At 39.3% G+C, this 25,725-nt stretch overlaps 1 protein-coding gene across 6 annotated transcripts in view; it reads right to left on the bottom strand.

Annotated features, from left to right (window-relative positions):
* Nucleotides 1-25,725, bottom strand: part of LOC132151677 (dynamin-2) — a 47,650-nt gene that overhangs the window by 8,392 nt on the left and 13,533 nt on the right. For 2 of the 6 annotated variants that reach the window (XM_059560013.1, XM_059559997.1), the window contains exons 3-14: nucleotides 16,931-17,080; nucleotides 16,626-16,829; nucleotides 16,270-16,368; nucleotides 15,240-15,400; nucleotides 15,019-15,161; nucleotides 14,801-14,936; nucleotides 14,549-14,616; nucleotides 12,818-12,956; nucleotides 7,387-7,473; nucleotides 7,214-7,284; nucleotides 5,714-5,762; nucleotides 818-928 (exon numbers count right to left, since the gene is read on the bottom strand). In XM_059560013.1, the coding sequence (XP_059415996.1) occupies nucleotides 818-928; nucleotides 5,714-5,762; nucleotides 7,214-7,284; nucleotides 7,387-7,473; nucleotides 12,818-12,956; nucleotides 14,549-14,616; nucleotides 14,801-14,936; nucleotides 15,019-15,161; nucleotides 15,240-15,400; nucleotides 16,270-16,368; nucleotides 16,626-16,829; nucleotides 16,931-17,080 (1,418 nt within the window). Of the gene's footprint in view, nucleotides 1-817; nucleotides 929-4,365; nucleotides 4,378-5,713; nucleotides 5,763-6,026; nucleotides 6,081-7,213; nucleotides 7,285-7,386; nucleotides 7,474-11,100; nucleotides 11,240-12,817; nucleotides 12,957-14,548; nucleotides 14,617-14,800; nucleotides 14,937-15,018; nucleotides 15,162-15,239; nucleotides 15,401-16,269; nucleotides 16,369-16,625; nucleotides 16,830-16,930; nucleotides 17,081-25,725 lie in introns of all 6 variants that reach the window. The other 4 variants (XM_059559971.1, XM_059559986.1, XM_059559978.1 and 1 more) reach the window with 4 other exon arrangements.

Raw genomic sequence — 25,725 nt, forward strand, 5'->3', positions numbered from 1 at the left:
TTAATTAACTATGATTTTCACGACAATTTTTACTTAAATAAAGAGTAATTTTTCAGTTTTACAATAAAATACGTAAATAATACTTTTCAATTAAACTAGCAATACATTTAACACTATTGAGAATCAAATTTACGGGGATTTTTTATACTTTGTTAAACTTAATTTACTTTGAAAATAGTTATTTTTACTGTATTTTAGATAGGTAGCGAGCCGAGCATGTTCTCGGTGGGCTAAGTAAGATCGAAGCTTTATCAGTGTGTCTGTCTAAACTGTTTACTCTCTTCTGCAGTCGTGTGCGGTCCTCGGGGGCAGTGACCTGCGGTCCAGCCGCCCTCTTTCCTCCCCCCCGCCTGCCCAGTGTTCAGACTACCTGTTCATCATGCTGCAGCTGAACAGTAGTCCGCACATTGGTTAGGCTGGGCTGGGACACACACACCCGTGGCTCGAGTACAAGGACTCTACCATTCGCTGCTGGACTGGAGGGGGGGGGGGGGGGTGTGTTCACATATAAACAATCTCTCTTTGGGGAATAAAGTGAGACTTTTACATTGAAGTTGCTTTGGATGAAAGCGTCTGCCAAATACATTAAAGTACACATTCATAAATGTATGTGCTCCCAGGGAATGAAACCCAAGGCCTTGATGTTACTCGCACCACACTCTACCAGTAAAGCCACAGGAACTTTGGAAAACAGCTAACGTTTGCACTAATTTCAAACACACATGAAGTTCGAGCCCGACTGGAGTGGCACTAGTTTTAAGTTCAAGCGAAAGGGGGAGGGACTGTAAATGAGAAATGAAGAACAGATGAATCTTACCTCCTCGTCCTTGTACCAGGATAGCGATTCGGCCGTCAGGACGAACCAGTACTCCTTGGAGCCGCCCTTCATAATGCTGATGTGGAGGGTTAGCCAGCCTTTACGGATCACCTGTGGTACAGAGGGGAGTGGGTGGGGGGGGGGGGGGGGGGGTGTTGCATGTCACAAGAGTGGGGAAAGATTATGAGATCCACACAGTCTTGGTGCAATAAACTTGTGTCCTATGCTGAACAAACCTAAAAACCCTATTGTGCAAACCTGTACTTACCTGCTGTGGAAATATTTTTTGTAAATTGGTTGCCTTCTATTGTGGTTAAAGTGACTAACTAAATAACTCTGCTTTGTACATTACAGCAATGGTCCTCGACTGGTTTCCAAAATTCACTACATTAAATTTTTTTTTATTTGCACTGAAATTTTCCAGGCAAAAAGGTCCACTGTTTTGTTAAAAAAAAGAATTCAGGTCAAAAAGATTAAATGTTAGTAAGTTTCATTGCCAATCCCAAATGAAAAATTAACCATGGTTGTATTATAGTAAACGTGTAGTAACCAGTTTTTTTTTTTTGCCATATTGATTACTAATTGTATAACATTTTATTACAAATACAATGGTTAAACTATGGTTAGTGTAGCAAAACAATGGTTAATTTGTTGTTACTACGCTCTAACGACAAACCATGCTTTTTGGGGGTTTTATTTGTACTAAAAAACATAGTTAATTTTTTGCAAGAGACATAGCAATGCATAACATAGAAATCACTTTTTTTTTTTTTTTTGTTACAAAAGGCATCACGCTTTTCAACATAGCAAATCTGCATGTGGAAATCTTCAGCCCTCATGCAAAATTCCCTATTCCTTTGTATATATAAATATACATTTAAATATGTTAAACCAGAAGCGTGATGACTGCAACTGCAAAAAAAAAAACAAAAAAAAAAAACAGCAGGAGTGTGATTTACCAACACTTATGACGCTTATGTTATATCAGTATTAGCATATTAGCAAAAATTCCATTATATTTGTACTTTATTATTCGCATTTAGTTTTAGGTTGCAATTCACCATTTGGGAACCACTAGACTACAGTATCTACTCTGCATGGAGTCAGAACATAAGGCAGCAATTAAAGCTTAGTTACATATAAATGCTTTAGAAAACACTAAAGAAAACCACTGGGGAGTGTCTTGAAGTCTTGAAATAGAGCAACAATAAAAGAACAAAGGAACAATTTTGTTGTGCTTGTGGATTTATTTCCCTCTACAGGAGTTCTTTCTAAAGCACAGCGCAGCATGATGGCAGATGCCATCCAGACCCACTGCCCTGTCACAGGAACAGGGGTCAGAGGTCGGCAGTGGTATGTTAGGGTCAAATTAGTGAGTAAAATCAAGCATACAAGCTGCTAAACAAAGGAGAACGCCGTTAGTGGTTTTAAATGGAGAAAGACATACACTTAAGTGTGAAAACCTATTGGATGGGAGGGAATAGTTAGAAAAGATACAAGTAAGTGGGTTGCACTGGCAAACAGAGAGAAGGTACAGGAGCTGGAGGAATAAAGGGTTAGTCAAGGAATCGGGATGGAAAGGGCTTCCAGATTTCAGTGGTAAAGGAATCTCAGTGTTATTTTTGAGGATTAAAATGTGTCCGTAACTCAAGGATTGTGAAACACTGCTTCGTAAAGTCAACATGGAATCAAAATGAATCTTATTTACATAATTAATGCACATTCCAGCTCCGTTCTGGTACTTCATCTTACGGCTTAATACCACACGGCATCACTGACACTGAACTTTTCCATTAAAGAAATAACACGCCAAAATGTACTGCATGCATTTCTACGGTACAATCCCTTTTCTCCCTTTCCGATTTGCTTTGTTCTCCGTAAAAACGGAGTGAAACTGAGAAGAGGGGGTTAGAGTTAGAGAGTGTCAACAGAAACAATGCAGACATAAAGCTATGGCAGGCTATATAGATTGTTTGCCTTGGTGGGGAAATGCCATCAACCTTCTTAAGAAACCTGATAACCATCTCTGAGAGGGGAAAATGACGAATGATGAGAAGAAAAATCACCAGGACAGTATGGCTTAGGCGTCTCATGCTAGGATGTACTGTAGCGACCCGAACAAACGACCACAAAAACGCTCTCAAATATCTTTTCAATACAGAAACCCAGCAAATATCTGTGGTCAAAGCCTGGCTCGGGCTCAGTATTCTCTAACATGTATCCAATTTCCCTTTGCCGCCCACAACTGAAAGAAATGAGAGCATGACCCTATTTTCCGCGGTGTTTGGATTTCACCATCCTACCACGTTGCACATCTGACTACTGTCTCTAAATTACCCCAATTAATCCTAATATTATGTACATTTAAAATGGATAATTATCAACTATTTAATCAGAGTTGGCAAAGTGCAGTCAGAGATTTCAATAAACAGAAATTTGTTGATAGAACGGATGATTTTGAATTAAAGATCAGATGATTCGATGATTACCTGTGAGAGGCGACTGTTAATTACTCCAACAGAAATCCCCCAATTAACTTTGCCCCAGAAAGGATTTCTCTAAAGGTTGAGCAGTTAATTTATTAAATTGGAAACAATTGATTAGCAGAAGGAACCCGATACTGCCACATGGCCCGATACTGCCACTGGCCATTACTAGCACACCAAGGGGAAAAGAAAAAAAGTAGGCTAAATACCAACTGTTATGGTAGGGCTCGGCGATATTTTGATTAAGATAAGTTTGGTGTAGATATAAAATTAAGCAAGTTATTATTGTAATGACTTTAAGACACTTTCATAAAATAATTGTGATTAGCTCTTCATGGCAAATGTATTTTAAAATCTAAAAATGCACACCACATACATGTATAGAAAACCCAAACACACTCTACATGTTATGTTGGGTTTGAGTTTTGCTCTCTAGTATAATTTGGATGTGTTCTTGGCCCCACCCACCCACCATATCCCCATGGTGACGTAGAGGCTGATTCTCCACAAGGCAAACTCTGCTCACCCAGCCCGAGCTGCCAGGACTCACATCCAGCAACAGGACAACCGAGGCCTCCATTTCACTCCATTTTCTCATTAAAAAAAAAAAAAAAAAAAAGTATATTTTCATGCATAAAAATTAAGGGTGCACTGTGACATTTTCTCAAGGAATGGTAAGTTATGTTTAATTACTATAATTACCAAATGTTAGGTGATGCCACTAATTACAGTGGACATTTTATGGTGGATTTGACATCAGTTACTGATTACTCGTAACTGAAACCGAAAACCTAGCCTTAATTCAAAATTTTATTTCAGGTTCCATTATTTTGGTTTTTCCACCAGACTATACCTTCTCGGCTTCGCCTTCTCTCAGGCCACCTAGCTGCAGAGTGAAACAAAAACCATCAGCTTTATAATTTTCGCCGGCAAGTTTACACACAGACATCCCACCCACACTGGTAAATATGAGTTAGTGGACCTGTTACGGCCTCAGTTCTCCTGACTGGATGACGCTGGTGACCTCTAATTGGGCGTGGCTTGTGGCTTTGTCGTACTTACCAGTATTTCACCCTGAAATGGTAAAGGCGGATGGGGTGGGGGCAGGTTTTGGGAAGAAGAAAATGAGACGGAGACACAGAAAACAAGCGAAGCAAGAAAGGGAAGACAGTGCAGGAGGATGGTCAAGAAATACACGTTTTTCAAATGGAAATGAAAAGGTTTGAAGGGGATAAGGGTGTGATGCAGTGAGTCAAAAAACAGAACAATCACAGTGAGAGAGAGAGAGAGAGAGAGATAGAGAGCAACAGAACAAAGTTACATGCAATTAGATTAACTGACACTGACAGTACCATAAATCAGAATTATCTATTAGGTTGTGTCATTGTCACGGCTGGATTCATGCACATTCTGAATTACACTTTCAACAGAAAAAGGAAGTTTGCATTAAATTAGGGCAAGACTGAAACAAAAAAACAATGCATTGATTACTCATTTGTCATGCGTCAGTATTACTAGCAGCTAGTACTGCTGTGATGCCAGTGAAAGCAGAGTTTCTCAAAAGCGGGAGGAAATGAAAGGGAATGTCCCTGTCTAATAACAAAGCGTACTTTCAAGTTGCTTATGTCATTTCCACTGAAACCTTCATACAGGATAATCCCATTTCAGGCTCTTTTATTTTTCTAACTGGGTTAGAAAAAAAATATTCTTTAGTGGAAAGCAATGTTCATTCAAATGAAACAGTCTACATAAATACTGTGTCCTAAACCAGGTGTGAAGTGACAGAATACCAGCTGTCAACACAAATTGTAGTGTGATACTTTAAAATATCAACCATTCAGAATTTGTGTCATTTGTGTAGTAGAACAAAAACATGATTTTAAAATAGAGGATTTAGTACTAGAAGCTAAACAACTAATATATATATATATATATATATATATATATATATATATATATATATATATATATATATATATATATATATATATATATATATATATATATATATATATATATATATATATATATATATATATATATATATATATAGTTACGCAGACTACTCTAGGTGGGGATGTAAATAACTTTTTGTGGTAAAGGCAAAAACTCAGGTTTATATGGAAGCCTCGGGTTTTTTCGCTCATTGCATTATGTTGCACCTGGTAAGGACACCGTGTAAAAGGATGTACTTGATAACATTTATAAAGTAATAAAGATCTTGGGGAAACATACTGTTCAGTTTTTAAATCACAGGGGGTAGATTAAAAGAGGTGATGTGGAAGGGATCCCTCAGGGTTCAATGTTAGGCCCTTTAGTGTTTAATTGGAATGGTGGAGGGCGTGATGGTGTTGGAATGAAGGAGTGTCAACTTGGATTGAAGAGCATGTGAAAGCAGAGAAAAGTGTACCTGGTTGGGAATGGCCCTTTTCTTGTTGACAATATTCCTTTGCTGGGCGCTGCAGGTGGGGAAAACACACAGAAAACACTGATTACGCACTGACTGCATATCGTTGTCTGTATTTTTAGAATAGCACAACAGTAAAATGATGATTTGTTTAAGCCTCCTTGGCACTCTGGGTGGGAGCAATCCTGCTCTGAGGTAGAGAGGAGGAATGGGGCAGGATAAAAAAAAAAAAACAAAAAAAAACAAAAAGAGGAGATGGGTGGTCTGATTAACATCTGTCTAAGATGACTGCGTGTTTAAGGGGGCGCTAGCGCACCTGTTGTTGCTGTACCCTGGTATGGTACCGTCATCCATCCGTCTGAAGTCAAGACTGAAAGTGACGGCATGAGAACCGTTAAAAGAGGTGCCCTGACAAACTCACGGCATGCGCATATGGGTACACACGCAGGGCGAGCAGGGTCAGACAGGCTTGATGCTGTAGGCGACCTTTGTCTCAACTCTTGAATGCTCTACAGTAACCAAATGAGCATGCAAAAATTTTACATGCAGGTAGTCTTTAGTTGTTACACTAGTTTTCTGAGAGATCAAAAACATGCACTAATAATTTTAGTACATTTATGTTACGTCCAATGCATAAGCCATAATGCACAGGCATAGGGACCTGATCTGAACTTTTTAGTCCACTGCACTGACAGTAAACGGGAGACACCGTAAAAATGTGACTTCAAGAGATTCTTCAACAAGAGATGTTTAAAAGATCTTGAAAGTACCTACAAAATTTATATACACAACTAAATATTGCTGTTGATGCTCAGAGAGCATTACAGAGATAATAATATAGAATTGGGATGTCAAAAAAATAAAATTGCAAAGGGGGAAGAGGGATTTTTTTATGCTCTAAAATATAAAATCTTATGTTCACAAAGCTGCATTTATTTGATAAAAATACTAAAACTATCTAAAACTGTAATATTGTGAAATGTTGTTAATTTAAAATATTTTCTATTTTAATATTATATTTTATATAATAAAATATATTTTAAAATGTTATTTAGTCCTGTATTTATTCAGCATCATTACTCTAGTCTTCAATGTCACATGATCCTTCAGAAAGAACTGTTATATGCTGATTTGCTGCTCAAGCATTTCTTATTATAAATATTGAAAGGTTTTTTTTTTTTTGTGGAAATAATGATACATGTTTTCAAAATTCTTTGATTAATAGTAATTCTTATAATTTTTTTCATATTTTGTAATATGTCACTTTTGAACAAATAAAATTAATTTATACTAAACTAAATAAAATAAAAATATTTGTGTATTTTACCATTGCTAGGGCACATGACCTCTTCCTTTCTAAAGGAGTCAGAATAAACTGCACTGCAGACCAGTCTTGTAGACAGTCAAAAGTCCAAATACACAAGAAGCACTGCTAAAGTTAGGGGTCAAGCCTTGATTTGAGAAATGAAATCCAGAATGTGCTGCACTGGATGCTACACATACTTTGCAAATCCAATGAAGTCCTCATGGTTTGTGTTAATGTATGACAGCTCGATGTCAATCAGCAAAAGGACCTGGTTAAAAAAAAAAAACAATTTAGCACATTAAGTAAATTTATGAAAAAAAAAAACAGAAAAAAAGGGATCAAAGCGGATCGTCTCTCGCCAGTCTCACACCTGGTCCTTGGTCTTGCCTTCTCTCTCTCTGACATAGGTAGTGACAATCCTCTCGGTCTCTTCTCGCAGTCTGGGGTAAGAGCCTAGCTGTGGGGAAAAACACCAGATAGATGCAGGCTATGGCATGTACACATAGCCACACGCACACGTGCGTAAACACACATACACATTCTGCGATGTGAAAGCGGTAACTGCTAACCACGATCAGACCTTTTCACACAGGTCGACGTGAGGACTAGTTTTCGCTAAGCCACCATGCACAAGAGGAACCAATGCAAGAGAGAGCAGGCATGCGCGCACACTCACACACACAGACATGCAGATTTGATTATTTCAGCAAGTTGTGCAGGTAAGACAGCATTCACTCTCAGTCAGGAATGGACAGTGAATCAATAAATTAACTTCTAAGTGCAGTAAACAAAATTTAAGGGATCCTAGTGTTGGGAATCGAGAACCGGTTTCAATATCAATTCAGTTTCCAATATCATTTTAAAATACGACAGCCAAATGATGATGATATTTTGCTCTGTTGAGTGTTATTATATGACTTCTTCCACTGAAATGATCAAAACACTGCGCTGTTGAATCTACAGCACCAAGACAAAAGAACAAAAGACAAAAGTTATGGTTTAAGTGATATCTTTAGACTCTTCTTATGAATCAAACTCATTGACCTTAAATGGCTCACTCATACACTATGTTTTTGTTTGAAAACGCATCTTTTTCCTCTCCATTTTGCCCTTCAATCCACAGCGAGATGACGTTTTTGTTGAGGGAAACAGAGATTTTTGAAAACGCTCTCCAAAGTGGATAAATCTGAAAACGCCGTTTTGGCTTTTCAGTGTGGACTGTGAAAACAAAGGCTTTTGAAAACGATGACGCTTGTTTAGTCATGTGACACATTGTACCAATATACTATATATCCATGTTTACTGGTAATGTGCCTGTTATTTGTTATTCACTTTCACACTACTGCTAAAAAAACTGCGTTACTTTGTAGACTTCATATTACAGTCCTGCAAAGATGACAGACATTTTTTTGCAATTGCAGTTTGCTGAAAATGTGAGGACAGTTGTATTTTATATCAGACATACAATCGTAAATGAGTGCGACCTGAACATGTCAGTGAAAGGTCAGATATTTTCTTAAATAAAGTGTACAAATACAACCCGAATTCCGGAAAAGTTGGGACGTTTTTTAAATTTTAATAAAATGAAAACTAAAAGACTTTCAAATCACATGAGCCAATATTTTATTCACAATAGAACATAGATAACATAGCAAATGTTTAAACTGAGAAAGTTTACAATTTTATGCACAAAATGAGCTCATTTCAATTTTGATTTCTGCTACAGGTCTCAAAATAGTTGGGACGGGGCATGTTTACCATGGTGTAGCATCTCCTTTTCTTTTCAAAACAGTTTGAAGACGTCTGGGCATTGAGGCTATGAGTTGCTGGAGTTTTGCTGTTGGAATTTGGTCCCATTCTTGCCTTATATAGATTTCCAGCTGCTGAAGAGTTCGTGGTCGTCTTTGACGTATTTTTCGTTTAATGATGCGCCAAATGTTCTCTATAGGTGAAAGATCTGGACTGCAGGCAGGCCAGGTTAGCACCCGGACTCTTCTACGACGAAGCCATGCTGTTGTTATAGCTGCAGTATGTGGTTTTGCATTGTCCTGCTGAAATAAACAAGGCCTTCCCTGAAATAGACGTTGTTTGGAGGGAAGCATATGTTGCTCTAAAACCTTTATATACCTTTCAGCATTCACAGAGCCTTCCAAAACATGCAAGCTGCCCATACCGTATGCACTTATGCACCCCCATACCATCAGAGATGCTGGCTTTTGAACTGAACGCTGATAACATGCTGGAAGGTCTCCCTCCTCTTTAGCCCGGAGGACACGGCGTCCGTGATTTACAACAAGAATGTCAAATTTGGACTCGTCTGACCATAAAACACTATTCCACTTTGAAATAGTCAATTTTAAATGAGCCTTGGCCCACAGGACACGACGGCGCTTCTGGACCATGTTCACATATGGCTTCCTTTTTGCATGATAGAGCTTTAGTTGGCATCTGCTGATGGCACGGCGGATTGTGTTTACCGACAGTGGTTTCTGAAAGTATTCCTGGGCCCATTTAGTAATGTCATTGACACAATCATGCCGATGAGTGATGCAGTGTCGTCTGAGAGCCCGAAGACCACGGGCATCCAATAAAGGTCTCCTGCCTTGTCCCTTACGCACAGAGATTTCTCCAGTTTCTCTGAATCTTTTGATGATGTTATGCACTGTAGATGATGAGATTTTCAAAGCCTTTGCAATTTGACGTTGAGGAACATTGTTTTTAAAGTTTTCCACAATTTTTTTACGCAGTCTTTCACAGATTGGAGAGCGTCTGCCCATATTTACTTCTGAGAGACACTGCTTCTCTAAGACAAAGCTTTTATAGCTAATCATGTTACAGACCTGATATCAATTAACTTAATTAATCACTAGATGTTCTCCCAGCTGAATCTTTTCAAAACTGCTTGCTTTTTTAGCCATTTGTTGCCCCCGTGCCAACTTTTTTGAGACCTGTAGCAGGCATTAAATTTTAAATGAGCTAATTAAGAAGATAAAAGTGTAAAATTTCTCAGTTTAAACATTTGCTACGTTATCTATGTTCTATTGTGAATAAAATATTGGCTCATGTGATTTGAAATTCCTTTAGTTTTCATTTTATTAAAATTTAAAAAACGTCCCAACTTTTCCGGAATTCGGGTTGTAGTACATTTGGTTGTGATGAATCATTTGACCAATGTTAGCAGCACTGTTAAGTATTTTAATTGGTAAGAATTATTTACTATATTTTTTAGTGTATATATATATATATATATATATATATATATATATATATATATATATATATATATATATATATATAATATCATTAGGATCAATAGCTTGCTTGAAAAAGAATCATTTCTTCGATCAAGCAGAATTGAAACTAGAGCAAGAATTGGTAAACTTCTTAAGATTCCCATCACTAGTTATTAAAACATAAATCTGAAGTGATAAGAATTGCATCTGAAATGCAGGAAATATTTGCACTTTTCTGAGATTATATTCCCACCAATACCCTTCCAAAACCGAGACTGAAATAGTGAGTTAAGAAAGGAAAGAATGGGAAAATTTCAAAAAGTATGTGACATTTGAGAGGAAGGACAGAAGCAAGGATTGCACTGCAGTTCCACCAATGACCACAAGGCGGCAGGTGACTGGTTCTTTGTTACTATGACAACAGCAGCAGCCTTTTATTGTCTGGGGAAGGAGGCAAAGCATCCGTTTCTGTATGTCTTTTACTTCTACAGTCAGTGGTTCAGGCTCAATGATGCTCTACTCTAGCAACAAAGAGTGAAAGTAGGTGATGTGCCACTGACAAACACTGGAACTGGGGCTCTAAAGCGGACTCAGCTTGGAAAAACCCAGTTTTTCCAAACAATCTAGAGGGTTTTTATTGGATTCACATGGGATATTAAAACGTAAGACTCATTATGAGACCGAACTTCGGACGAGACACATGGACACATTCCAGACACACACTATGGGTGTGACGCGGAGTGGGCGTGGCTGACTGATAAAGGTGGAAAGCTGGGAGGGCAGCAGCGGGTGGAAATGGAGAAATGGGACGTTTTTTGGACTCCGCCTTTTCTCGAGCCGCTCCGGGTTACCTTGTTGCCACTTTTCCTGACGAGGGTGGTGAGTTCGGACACCACCAGGTCCACACATTTCAGGCTGGGCTCTTTCAGTTTGCGGATCTGTTTTTTCACTATAGTCTCAAAGGCCAGATCAGGGGTGAACAACCCCGTTCTGAGGGGTCAGGGTGATGCCAGTGGGCAGCGGGGAGAAGAAGTGTTGAGTTAAAAAAGGACAGAAAGAAAGGAAGAAGGGGAAGAATAAAAAGAGAGGAAACTTTTAGTTGATTAATCATTGCTGATCTATGAACAGATACAAACTAGGTCCAAAAGGGGGAGCCGCAGGTTTTCACATCCATGAATTATGTATTTTTTTGCACCACAATAAACAGAGCCTAGAAAGTATTGTTCACTCAACGTCCAATATAACCAGTCTACAATATTGTCAATGGCAAGTCCAATGCTAATACACAGTATAAATATTTGTAAATGTATAAAATATTAAAACAACTGACCTCCAAAAAAGTGACAAAGATTCAATATATTTTTGGAAGTAAAAAATAATCGAATGGTTTTCATGACACTTGGTTCTGTTAAAGTCACAATGAAACAGAAGTAGCGACATATCTTTTTTTCCACATTGTAACATGCATTAATAAATTGGTCACAATAAGATCTATAATATGTATTAATATAATAAATAGGGTGAATTTTCTTTTCACACTGACTTTATAATAGTTCTTCTACATCTGTATTCTTCATTCAATGTGAAGAAAACGCAGGAAAAATTGGTATTCCTAAGGCAGACACACCGGACGAGAATCACAGCGCCACGTCTTTAAAATTCGAACACACTTTTTTTTGTACAATATTTTGAACAATGTCTTGAGACGTTGCTGGGTGCCATGGACAGACAACCAATGGATGGTGTGTGTACACTCATATAAAAACGTGAATTGTTATATAAAATGTGTTCGAATTGTAAAGAATTGGCGCGACACGCCGCTGCACTTCTTGTCCAGTGTGTGCCCACCATAAGTTAGTTAGTTACAGTCATGTGTACTTCTTTTTTTTAATTATTTTTAATGCAATCAAGCACTGTCTCAATTTAACTAAAAGAATTGTCACTGGGTCGGTGCAGATAGCCTTGTGGGCAGCGCCCGACATACAGTGCCCTTGTGCTACAGGCATCCCGAGTTCGAATCCTAACTCGAGGACCTTTCCCGATTCTGCCCCCCTTATCTCTCTGCAACTTCGCTTCTTGTCAGCTCTGATCCCTCCTATCATAATAACAGGGAAAATGCAAAAAAAAATAAAAAAAAAATAAAAAGATTTGTCATTGGAATCATTAAAGACAGCTAAACGATCCAGACTTCATATGCAAACATCTTTAGCATAAATTGCAGACTTGGTGTGAACAATAAGCCTTTACATTTCATCTTGACCCTTGGCTACAGAGGTGCTTAGGATGTTGCAGGACCCCTTGCTCATCCCTTTTAGACCGCAGATGACCAGAGAGTGAAATTCTCTGCTCATCTCCTTGTCACAAGACCGTCACAACACCCCAACACACGACAGCAGAGCCAGCCCACACGGCAGCCGGGGGGTCGAGGGGGTCACACCGCCAAACAAACACGTTCAACCGCCGACTCTTGCTCTGTGCTTTCCACCGAAAGCCCGTCTGTTTGTCTCAGGTGTAGTGTGACCCCCTCATAGGGAGCCCCACTGTGGCCAGGCTGGGGTACTGCAGTACCTTGTTGGTGCACTGCCTGACTGTGTTGATGAGCTCCTGAATAACCAGATCGATACATTTCAGACAGGGCTCTTTCAGCTTAATGATCTGCTTTTTCACGATGGCTTCAAACGCCAGATCTGGAGTGAACAGCCCAGTTCTGAGAACGCACAGGACAGACAGACAACAGGACGTAAGAAGACAAGAGACAAACAGTGAGGAGAAAAACAACAACAACAAAAGTGGCAAAAAATAACTCAAAGACAGATATTTGTGACAATGACATTAAAATAGAAGTGAAAGCTTGTGAAATTAGGATACTTGAAGGTGAAGTGGAGGAGGATAAAGTTTAGCTCACAAAGACTAAAACAAAAAATAAAGTGAGATTGAAAAAAATAAACGGACAGAAGAGCTTAGCTCGCTGTGGGGAAAAAGCAGTCAATTAGACATTTCAGAGATAAGGTTTCTCTTAAAATCACTTTAGGCCATGCCCTCATAACACTGTTTTTGCGGTCGCAGACAAACATTTGATGGAGCTCAAAAGAGAGACAAATTGCAGCCTAATTGGCGCTCACTTTGCTTGTAGATAACTTTTTTAGGCACAATCTTGTAGTATAAGCAACTAAATTATGCACAAAAAAACAACGATAGAACAAAAGATGGCAAGAAGAAACAATTTTCTCAAAATATTTTTGAAAAATGAGCACAAAAATCTGGAGGTGAAAAAAAATATACGTCTGCAAATGATTTTGCATGTATAAAATCAGCATTTTGTTATTGTATTCTGCACATATCTAGTAATACAGATTTGCACAAATTTGGAGTTTAGTGCCTTAAATCAACTCTCATAATGTGGAGCCTGTAGTGGTTCTTGATTTCAAAATAAAAAAAATAGCTGTTTGATCAAATGTACTTCCATGTATAAATAAATATATTTTCTATATAATGAGATATATTTTCCAGAATATAGGTCTTATGCAAGATTTTGTCTTCTTCATCTGACATACCTGAATATTCCCACATGTCTTATATAATGCACTTATCCTCAAGCAAAAAAAAAAAAAAAAAACATGGATTTGAATTTGTGTCAAATGTGAAGGGTAGATGAGCTCAGGTTTATTTATAAAGCACATTTGCCTATGCACCATCAGTTTCAGTTTTTACTTTAAATACATTTATTCAGGCTTGCCTTTAATAGTATGTAATATTATTTATGAATGCCATTATAATTAAAAAATAAAATAAATATAAATATATATATATTAGAATTTCTTTTAAACTCTTCAATGTATTTTTTATTTTAAAAAGACTTCTAAAAGACTGCATTATCTCTATAATGCAATTTTGACCTGATGCAACTTACAATCAAGTATGACTTATTTTCCAGAAAATATGGTATTGCGAAAACGGTGGTGACATGCAGAAAATATTTTAAAACGCCTCTATTACTGATATATACATGTGTTGTGAAAGCATGGCCTTACTATAACACGAGAGAGAGAGAGAGAGAGAGAGAGAGAGAGAGAGAGAGAGAGAGAGAGAGAGAGAGAGAGAGAGAGAGAGAGAGAGAGAGAGAGAGAGAGAGAGAGAGAGAGAGAGAGAGATATATATATATATATATATATATATATATATATATATATATATATATATTAGTGAGTGAACAGAGGACATAAGAAGTGCTGTGGCTTTCATGCCGTCACATGGCCTGCAGGCTTGACAATCGCTTGCGGCCAACGGGACACCACTTGCCTGACACCATGGACATTCTTAATGGCGTGACTGATTTCTCGCCGGAGCTCCTTCTCGTCAAACACAATCTGAAAGAGAAAGAGAGACTTCATAACAGGGACTGGCCACTGCACCTGTGTGACATTCCAGGTTTTCCCGGAAACTTGTTGGGACATGTTATCTAAAGATCAAAGTAGAATTCCCAGACATTCAGACCAACTTCATCAGCTCAAAAGCAGACAAAACAGTGTTCTGTTGAGACGAAGCATTTACCTTGACCAGCTCGAAGGGGAAGCGCTCATGGAAAATTCGGTTAATCCTGGCACCTCCGGACAGCTCTGCAGTGTCCACCTGGTCTCCGGACCCTTCGATGCGCTTCTCAAAGTCCACTCCAAACTGCTGGACCATCCTGAAAGAGGTACTCAGAGCTATAAACATCGAGCCCAGAAACTGCTCGAGTTCGAGACGCTAGACCTGTCGTAAACACTCACTGCAGCAGGGCCTTGGTTTTTCGCGTAGGGTCATCCGGGCGGAAGTTCTTATACTCTTCCACCTCTTTTTCCAGAGAGAGAAGCTGAGACTGGAGTTTGCTGCGCAGGCCGGGTAGCGTGTCCCGAATGTGGTTGGTTAATTGCTAAAAATAAAAGATGAAAATGACAAATCTTTTCTAAAACCATAACCCCATTTTGGGTAAAAGCGATTTGGTCTTCACCTGGTTGAGTGTCTTCTGTAGGTGCGCTGTTCCCATTCGTTCAGCCATGTGTCTGTAGCTGGGGTGGGACAGGAAAAACTTCCTTTCTGCTGCCAGTGCAGCACGAATGTCCTTCCTGCCATCTATGTCTTTCTGACTACGATTCACTACACCAATATAACCTGGGACAGGGAAAACGGCAATAAATGGTGTGTTCCAGGGCTGGACGACTTGACAATATATACAGTGCAATGATAGAAATGTGTCAACTGAAATTTTGCAATATTGTTTATACTGCGACTGATATATGCACTAGTATGAATGGATATGAATGTTTCATGTTATTTACATGTGTTGAAAACAGAGAAACAGGAAGGGACGTAAAAACACAGGACAGGACATGTCCAAAACAAGTCAGGACAAGAAGAAAGAACTTTTATCGTAAGTCAACAAAAATATATGGGAGGCTACTTCTCCTCCTAGAAAATAGTTATTTTTATTTTAAATATGATATTATATTTTGTTGTAATTTTTGTTGCATTTCAAATTACATAATAAGATGCACTCCTGTTCAAAAGCTTGGTCAGTCAGTATTATATATTTATTTTATTATTACAGAAAGGAATACTTTTATTCAGCAAGGATGCATTAAATTGATTGGTTATAAAATATTTCTATTTCAGATTAATGCTGTTCTTTTGAACTTGCTATTCATCAAAGCTATGATTTCTGAAGGATCATGTGACACTGAAGACTGAAGAAAATTAAGCTTTGTATCACAGGAATATATAATATTTTAAAATATAAGGAAATCGAAAACAGTTATTTTAAATTGTAATGTGTCACAATTTTACTGTATTTTTGATCCTTGGTCAGCATAAGAGACTTTTTTTTTTTTTTTACAAAACAAGAAAGTCTTATCGACCCCAAACTTTGGAATAGCATTGTACAGTATGGTTACTGTGATATAACATGACTCATAAATAATAAGAAGTTGCTGCTGTATGTGACATGACAAGCATGTGGCTTGTGTCAAGTAGAAACTGCCCACCTCTGCGCAGTGGTAAGAGTTTATTTTCCAGGATATCCCGTGCGTCTGTACCCTCATCCATTAGATCCAGTTTAGTAATCACGCCAATGGTACGCAGTCCTGTTGAAACAAACAAAAAAAACATTAACAACATCATCGGGGTTTGTGTTCAATCAGGGCTCATTAACATTTCCAGTCATTTATTATTACTGGACCAAAATTCTGTGATTCACCAAGAAACTCCTTTATTGACTCATAAAACTGACCTCACTATGGTTTGCTATTGACGATATTTCCAGGTTTCCCATGACTTATGTGAACTCAATACACATCCTTTTGTTATTTTATCCGTGTGTAACCCTCCCAGCAATCCTCACCTTGAGGGTCCACTTCCTTAGCCACCTTGAGAGCGTCTGAGTTGGCCAGGTCAGTGTTGGCCGGGGTGACCGCGAGGATCAGGCAGCTTTCCCTAGTGATGAACTGCAGAATCATGTCTCGAATCTGGTGCTCGATGTCTGGCGGCTGGTCGCCCACCGCAACCTTAGTCATACCAGGCAAATCGATGAGAGTCAGATTCAGTACTGTTGAACAGAGAGAGAGAGAGGCGAGTGACATTTTAACAATGGCTGCCGAGTGTGGACTGAGGAAAGCTATGGTCTTAGGGAGTCTGGTGCTGTATTACCGTGTGGCGAGTAAACCCTCAGGTTGATGGGAATAGGAGAGATCCCCTTATTGGACCCGGTGATCCTGTCGGTCTCTGCTTCAATTTCTTGCCGGACTTCATCAAAGTCCACGAACTTCCTCCCTTTGCAGTGCAAGAATTCCGCATATTCTACAAAGAGAGCGAAGGAGTGTGTGGTTTAGAGCGATGACATTTCAGCATCAATGTAAAAAAATACATAAACCATACAGTAATATTATCACCTAAACCATAGCACTTTCATAAAGAAAGAGAGATAGCATTACACAAGTTCTTATAATTAACTAATTATAACGATCGCATAATTAATAATTAATTAATTCCATACTTGAATTAAGATAAATGCAACCTGAAAACGCTGTTTTAGGTGCCAAAACAGCATTACTGATTTTCTTTTAGCTAAATTTTAGTAGTAATATAACTAAAACTGAAATTCATAAAATTATATCACAACCCGAATTCCGGAAAAGTTGGGACGTTTTTTTAATTTTAATAAAATGAAAACGAAAAGACTTTCAAATCACATGAGCCAATATTTTATTCACAATAGAACATAGATAACATAGCAAATGTTTAAACTGAGAAAGTTTACAATTTTATGCACAAAATGAGCTCATTTCAATTTTGATTTCTGCTACAGGTCTCAAAATAGTTGGGACGGGGCATGTTTACCATGGTGTAGCATCTCCTTTTCTTTTCAAAACAGTTTGAAGACGTCTGGGCATTGAGGCTATGAGTTGCTGGAGTTTTGCTGTTGGAATTTGGTCCCATTCTTGCCTTATATAGATTTCCAGCTGCTGAAGAGTTCGTGGTCGTCTTTGACATATTTTTCGTTTAATGATGCGCCAAATGTTCTCTATAGGTGAAAGATCTGGACTGCAGGCAGGCCAGGTTAGCACCCGGACTCTTCTACGACGAAGCCATGCTGTTGTTATAGCTGCAGTATGTGGTTTTGCATTGTCCTGCTGAAATAAACAAGGCCTTCCCTGAAATAGACGTTGTTTGGAGGGAAGCATATGTTGCTCTAAAACCTTTATATACATTTCAGCATTCACAGAGCCTTCCAAAACATGCAAGCTGCCCATACCGTATGCACTTATGCACCCCCATACCATCAGAGATGCTGGCTTTTGAACTGAACGCTGATAACATGCTGGAAGGTCTCCCTCCTCTTTAGCCCGGAGGACACGGCGTCCGTGATTTACAACAAGAATGTCAAATTTGTACTCGTCTGACCATAAAACACTATTCCACTTTGAAATAGTCCATTTTAAATGAGCCTTGGCCCACAGGACACGACGGCGCTTCTGGACCATGTTCACATATGGCTTCCTTTTTGCATGATAGAGCTTTAGTTGGCATCTGCTGATGGCACGGCGGATTGTGTTTACCGACAGTGGTTTCTGAAAGTATTCCTGGGCCCATTTAGTAATGTCATTGACACAATCATGCCGATGAGTGATGCAGTGTCGTCTGAGAGCCCGAAGACCACGGGCATCCAATAAAGGTCTCCTGCCTTGTCCCTTACGCACAGAGATTTCTCCAGTTTCTCTGAATCTTTTGATGATGTTATGCACTGTAGATGATGAGATTTGCAAAGCCGTTGCAATTTGACGTTGAGGAACATTGTTTTTAAAGTTTTCCACAATTTTTTTACGCAGTCTTTCACAGATTGGAGAGCGTCTGCCCATCTTTACTTCTGAGAGACTCTGCTTCTCTAAGACAAAGCTTTTATAGCTAATCATGTTACAGACCTGATATCAATTAACTTAATTAATCACTAGATGTTCTCCCAGCTGAATCTTTTCAAAACTGCTTGCTTTTTTAGCCATTTGTTGCCCCCGTGCCAACTTTTTTGAGACCTGTAGCAGGCATTAAATTTTAAATGAGCTAATTAAGTGGATAAAATTGTAAACTTTCTCAGTTTAAACATTTGCTACGTTATCTATGTTCTATTGTGAATAAAATATTGGCTCATGTGATTTGAAATTCCTTTAGTTTTCATTTTATTAAAATTTAAAAAACATCCCAACTTTTCCGGAATTCGGGTTGTATATTGACATAAAAAAATGGGAAATAGAAAATGCATATTAAAAATATTCAAAATATTAATAAAAAAATATAATAGCATTTTAGTGAGACTAAAATAACACTGTTCAATATACATTTTTAATGCAAAATTCAAAAACTGACAAAAACTTAGGGCCATGGGTCAAATGCATTATGTAACTACACACACACACACACGTTTATATATATATATATATATATATATATATATATATATATATATATATTAAACGGTCATTGTTTTATATTTTAATTCACTTACACTTTCATATCAATGTAAAATTAAAACAAAAATCTAAGATTATAAATGAAAGCATGCTTCAACTAATGTGTTTTTTCCCTTTTCCTATTTTCCCTCCTCTGCATTAACAGAACCAAACTTCATTTTGTTCTAGTATTAATTCAAAATGGAATAAAAACTGTTTTTCAATTCCCAATGACGTGAATGATCCACAGATAATGTGCAGACACAAGCAGACAACATCAGTTCAGCTTTGTTATGTTCATCTTTATGGTCAATTGCGCTCATTTGGAAGATAATATGTTCGGTAATGTCTTTCTGTCTGAATTAATTCTCCATCTGCACTTCCCTGTTCTCGCTACAGTACAGCGCCTCATGCTGTAAACAATAGAAATGATAATTGCTTTAAAGTGGCTGAGAGATGTACATGTTAGAAGGGAAATTTTCAGAGGGGAAACAGAATAAGATGACATTATAATAGCTGAAGTGTCATTTTTGTAACACTAGTAAGAGGAATTGCACAGAATTTGATCAAATTTGAATGAATAAATTCTTTATTGTTTAAACTCTATTGCAGTGGTTTTCAAACCCTGGGTCGCGACCCTCGGGTGGGTCGTGAGAATTAAAAAATGGGTCGCCAGTGATTTTTCTTTTTTTTTTTTACAAAAAAAATTAGTTTCGTTTTCTAATCATAATAGCTAATATTAATAATAACTTTGAATAGAAGTACACTGAAAAATCATTCAAATACATGCAAAATAAATAAATAAAATAAAATAAAAATAAAAATTACTAAAAAAAAATCTTGAGCGCAGTGTTGTTGATACAGCCATTTTCTTTTTCTCACTGAGATGATGCAACATCTTAGGTAGCGTGACATTAGTTGGCCTTATTTAATTTATTTTATGCTGAACATGAGCAAGCCAAAGTCAAAAAGCATTTATGATTTTTTCACAAGAAAAAGAGGGTCAGAGACAGAGACACCTTTAAATGAAGCAGCAGAAAACGCAGCCAGTCGTCAAACCCTGCCGCAAACAGCGGAGAACAGCAGGGAAGATAACGAAGGCGATGCATTTGAACAGAGTAGCAGTACTTGCCCAGCAAAGAAAAAGCAGAAATCCGGAGTAAGGCCATATATAAAGAAGATTTTTTGAGGTTTGGGTTTGTCAACTGTTCAGACGCAGTCCGTGCTGCAATACCAATGTGCGTAATATGCGGTGAAAAGTTGGCAAATGAAAGTTTGAAACCAGCGAAGTTGGAAAGACATTTAAGTACACGCCATGCAGAGCTTGCGGACAAACCATTATCTTTTTTTCAGAGGAAGTCTCAAGAAATTAAGTCATCAGCTCAGTTACTCAGCAGAAGTGTGACATACAACGACAAATTGCACTTGGCATCTTACAAAGTTTCATATCGTGTTGCCAAAGAAAAAGCGCCACACACAATTGCAGAGCGATTAATATTGCCTGCTGCACTAGACATAGTTAATACAGTTCTGGATGAAAAGGCATCTGAAAAGCTAAAATTAATTCCTCTTAGTGACAATACGGTGTCACGTCGAATTGTGGATATTGCCCAGAATTTAGAAGAACAGCTCATAGCGAGACTGAAGTCAGTGAGGGATTTTGCTATTCAGCTGGATGAGAGCACTGACGTTGCATCAAGCGCTACGTTACTTGTTTATGTTCGGTACATTTGGCAAGGTGAATTTCTTGAAGATCTTCTGTGCTGCCTAACTCTGCCTTCTAGCACGTCAGGAGCACATATTTTTGAACAATTAAATGCATTCATAACAAAAAGCGGTCTGGATTGGGCCAATTGCAAAGGCATCACCAGCGACGGGGCGGCCAACCTCACTGGCAAAAATAGTGGAGTTGTCAGAAGGATTAAGGATGCAGCAGGACAAAACATTGTTTGGTACCATTGTTTTATTCCTCGTGAAGCGTTGGCATCAAAAGGAATCCCACCTGAGCTTGAAATAGTGGTGAGAGACACTGTCAAAGTTGTGAACTACATTAAAGGCAGTGCTCTTAATAGCCGACTTTTCGAGGCCCTGTGTGTTGAAATGGGAGCCGAGCACAAACATTTACTCTTTCATACAGACGTGAGATGGCTGTCGAAGGGTAGGGTGCTCAGCCGAGTGTACGAATTAAGGGATGAAATACGTGCTTTTCTTACTGATAAACTGTCACCTCTCGCAAGCCAATTCAGTGATGAGAAATGGCTTTTAACCCTTTCTTATCTGGCTGACATATTTTCTGTTCTAAACGAACTGAATCTAAAACTACAAGGACGGGAAGACAACATTTTCAGACATTGCGAACAAATTCAGGCTTTCCAGAAATCACTCGAACTCTGGCAGCTGCGACTCAAAACCGCGAACTACTATATGTTCCCGACAATGATGAAACGCATTGAAGAAAACGATGTGCCCAACGAATTGGTCGCTGGCCTGACACGTCTAATTCAGTCACATCTGGATGCACTGATGGGGAAATTTTCTCGCTACTTTCCCCAGGCGAAGTTTGATGAATTAAAAGACAAGCGGTGGGTGAAAAATCCCTTTGACTTTGAAACTCCAGATTCAATTGCTGAACTGAATTTAACTCCTTCTGAAGAATCAGAAATGATCCAACTAACCAGTGACAACACTTTGAAAACTCGTCACAAAACAGAAAAATTGTCTTCGTTCTGGATTGGCCTCTTCACCGAGTATCCCATGCTGAGCAAAGCAAGCATTTCATTGCTACTACCCTTCACCACTACCTATATGTGTGAAACTGGATTCTCAGTTTTAACCAAAATGAAGACGAAACAACGAAACAAACTGAATGCTTCTCCGGACATGCGTGTTGCCCTCTCATCCTGCGAACCGGCTTGGGACCAAATTATGCAGAATAAACAGGCCCACCCTTCTCATTAATATATATTAGGCCTACTCGTTCGCTCCATCGGCAGCAACACACACTTGTTCGCTCCATCGGCAGCAAAGCGCGCGCACACACACACACAAACTTACACAAACATACACAAAAATACACACACACACACTCACTCGTTCGGTCCATCGGCAGCAACACACACACACACACACACACATACACATTTAAGAGTTCAGTGAACATGAGCCTTGTCTTCTGTCACACACACAAACACACACACACACACACACACACACACACACACACACACACTTATTTCAGATCAATAGGATAATTGTTTTCCTTCTGTTTCCTTATTTTTTGCTTTTAAAAAGTTTGTGAGAGTGTGTGTGATTTTGGTTGGGTGACAGTTGTTTGTTACTTGTTCTGTTCTGAATATCACATTTAAAGGATTTGTTGTGGAATATGTTTTGTGTATTTTTTAAGCATGCAACTATAGTAGGCTTTTAATTGGTTAAAATTTTTTGTGGTCATTTATCGTCCCCCAGGTCAATTGGGAAACTTCTTGGAGGAGTTGGATGTGCTGCTATCAAACTTTCCTGAAGATGGTACTCCTCTGGTACTGCTTGGTGACTTCAACATCCACCTAGATAAACCCCAGGCTGCTGACTTCAAAACTCTGCTCGCCTCATTTGATCTCAAGCTAGTGTCTACTACAGTGACTCACAAATCAGGCAACCAACTGGACCTCATCTACACGCGCTGTTGCTCTGTGGACAACTCTTCAGTTGCTCCACTGCACACCTCAGACCACTTCCTCATTACTGCTAACCTAGCACTTACTCCTGAAGTGCCTCACACTCCAACGCAGGTCACCTTTCGACGGAACCTACGCTCACTCTCTCCATCTCGCCTATCTTCTGTGGTTTCATCCTCACTTCCTGCACTCTCTCAGTTCTCTGCTCTGGACACGAACAGCGCTACGGACACTCTTTGCTCCACTTTAACATCTTGCTTGGACAACTTCTGCCCACTGTTGTCTAGACCAGCACGCACTGCCCCATCTGCCCCCTGGCTGTCTGAGGTTCTCCGTGAACATCGCTCTAAACTCAGGGCTGCAGAGAGGAAATGGCAGAAATCAAGAAACTCTACAGACCTCAGTGTGTATCAGTCTCTCCTCTCTTCCTTCTCTGCAAATGTCTTCACGGCTAAAACATCCTACTACCACAACAAAATTAACAGCTGTTGTGACGCTCGGACACTCTTCAAGACTTTCTCTTCTCTTCTTGATCCACCGCCACCACCTCCTCCATCGACTCTTACAGCGGACGACTTTGCAGTTTTCTTCACAAATAAGACGAGATCCATCAGCGGCCAATTCTCCACACCGCAGACTGAGGACAACTTCACAATGACCGATGCACACTCTTTCTCCTCCTTCTCCCCACTCTCAGAGATGGACGTCTCCGAACTTCTCCTGTCCAATCATCCTACTACTTGTCCACTTGATCCGATCCCCACTCACCTCCTTCAAGCGATCTCTTCTTCAGTCATACCTTTGCTTACTCACGTTATCAACTCCTCTCTTCACTCTGGAACATTTCCCTCAGCATTCAAGCAGGCTCGGGTAAGCCCACTGCTCAAGAAACCATCACTAAATCCAGCGCTTCTTGAAAACTACAGACCGGTATCCCTTCTTCCATTTATTGCAAAGACACTTGAGCGAGCTGTGTTCAACCAGTTTTCTATATTCCTTGTACAGAACAACCTCCTGGACAGCAACCAATCTGGCTTCAAAAGTGGCCACTCAACTGAGACTGCTCTGCTCTCGGTTACTGAAGCCCTGCGACTAGCAAGAGCAGCTTCAAAATCCTCGGTACTCATCTTACTGGACCTTTCTGCTGCTTTTGACACTGTTAATCACCAGATTCTCCTGTCCACCCTCAGAAAGATGGGCATCTCTGGAACAGCACTCCTGTGGGTTAAGTCCTACCTCTCTGACAGATCCTTCAGTGTGTCTTGGAGGGGTGATGTTTCAAAGTCACACCACCTTGCTACTGGGGTTCCTCAAGGCTCAGTACTTGGACCACTTCTCTTCTCCATCTACATGACATCATTAGGATCTGTCATTCAGAAGCATGGCTTTTCTTATCACTGCTACGCTGATGACACCCAACTCTACCTCTCATTCCAACCAGATGACCCGACGGTAGCTGCTCGCATTTCAGCCTGTCTGAGTGACATCTCTAGCTGGATGAATGACCATCACCTTCAGCTTAACCTTACAAAGACAGAACTCCTGGTGATTCCAGCTAACCCATTGCTTCATCACAACTTCTCTATACAGCTGGGCTCATCAACCATTACTCCTTCGAGGACAGCTAGAAACCTAGGAGTTGTGATGGATCATCAGTTAAGCTTCACAGACCACATTGCTACAACTACCCGGTCCTGCAGGTTTGCCTTATACAACATTAGGAAGATTAGACCCTTCCTGTCAGAGCAAGCAACCCAACTTCTTGTCCAAGCTCTTGTTCTCTCCAGACTGGACTATTGTAATGCTCTCCTGGCGGGCCTTCCTGCATGTACTGTCAAGCCTCTGCAATTGATTCAGAATGCAGCAGCGAGGGTTGTCTTCAATGAGCCAAAGAAAGCTCACGTTACTCCGCTCCTCATCAGGTTACACTGGCTACCAGTAGCTGCTCGCATCAAATTCAAGGTACTGATGCTAGCCTACAAGACGACCACTGGCACGGCACCAACTTACCTAAACTCATTGGTTAAATCTTATGTGCCCTCCAGAAGTTTGCGCTCTGCAAGTGATCGACGCCTTGTGGTACCATCCCAAAGAAGTTCAAAATCACTCTCAAGGACCTTTTCCTGGACTGTCCCCAGCTGGTGGAATGACCTCCCAATCTCAATTCGTACAGCTGAGTCTTTACTCATTTTCAAGAAACATCTAAAGACTCATCTTTTTCGCCTGCACTTAACCAACTAACACTAGCACTTTTCCTTTTCTTGTCTTTTTAATTAAAAAAAAAAAAAAAAAAAAAAAAAAAAACCTAATGCGTTCTATACTAGACTAACTGAGACTTGTCATGGCACTTGTATACTGTTGTTGTTCTCTTGTTGACCTGACTGCTTCTGTTGTTCTCATTTGTAAGTCGCTTTGGATAAAAGCGTCTGCTAAATGATTAAATGTAAATGTAAATGTAAAATTCTTATGATGGTTAATGGTTATCAGGTTAATGAGCATCCCATAGCTAGATCAAATTAGTGCAGAATCAACTTTGCATTGCAATCGCGTCAATGATCATCCAGTGCACGTGCATCATCAAAAGCGGTTGTTATTGTTATTCTTAAACTTAGCTTAAGAATATGCCTATGGGTCGCGTAAAAAAAAAAAAAAAAAAAAAAGGGTCGCTCTTGAAAAAGTTTGAAAACCACTGCTCTATTGTGTAGCACTTCATCAAAAAAAAAAAAAGTCACTCCTCTTTAGCTCCAGCATAGACACTATGGGCAATGTGCATGAATACACATGAAAGCATGTGGTTTCAAGCTTCCGCATACATACAAAAAACACC

The sequence above is a fragment of the Carassius carassius genome, chromosome 1 (genome assembly GCF_963082965.1).
Source record: "Carassius carassius chromosome 1, fCarCar2.1, whole genome shotgun sequence".
Lineage (NCBI taxonomy): Eukaryota > Metazoa > Chordata > Actinopteri > Cypriniformes > Cyprinidae > Carassius > Carassius carassius.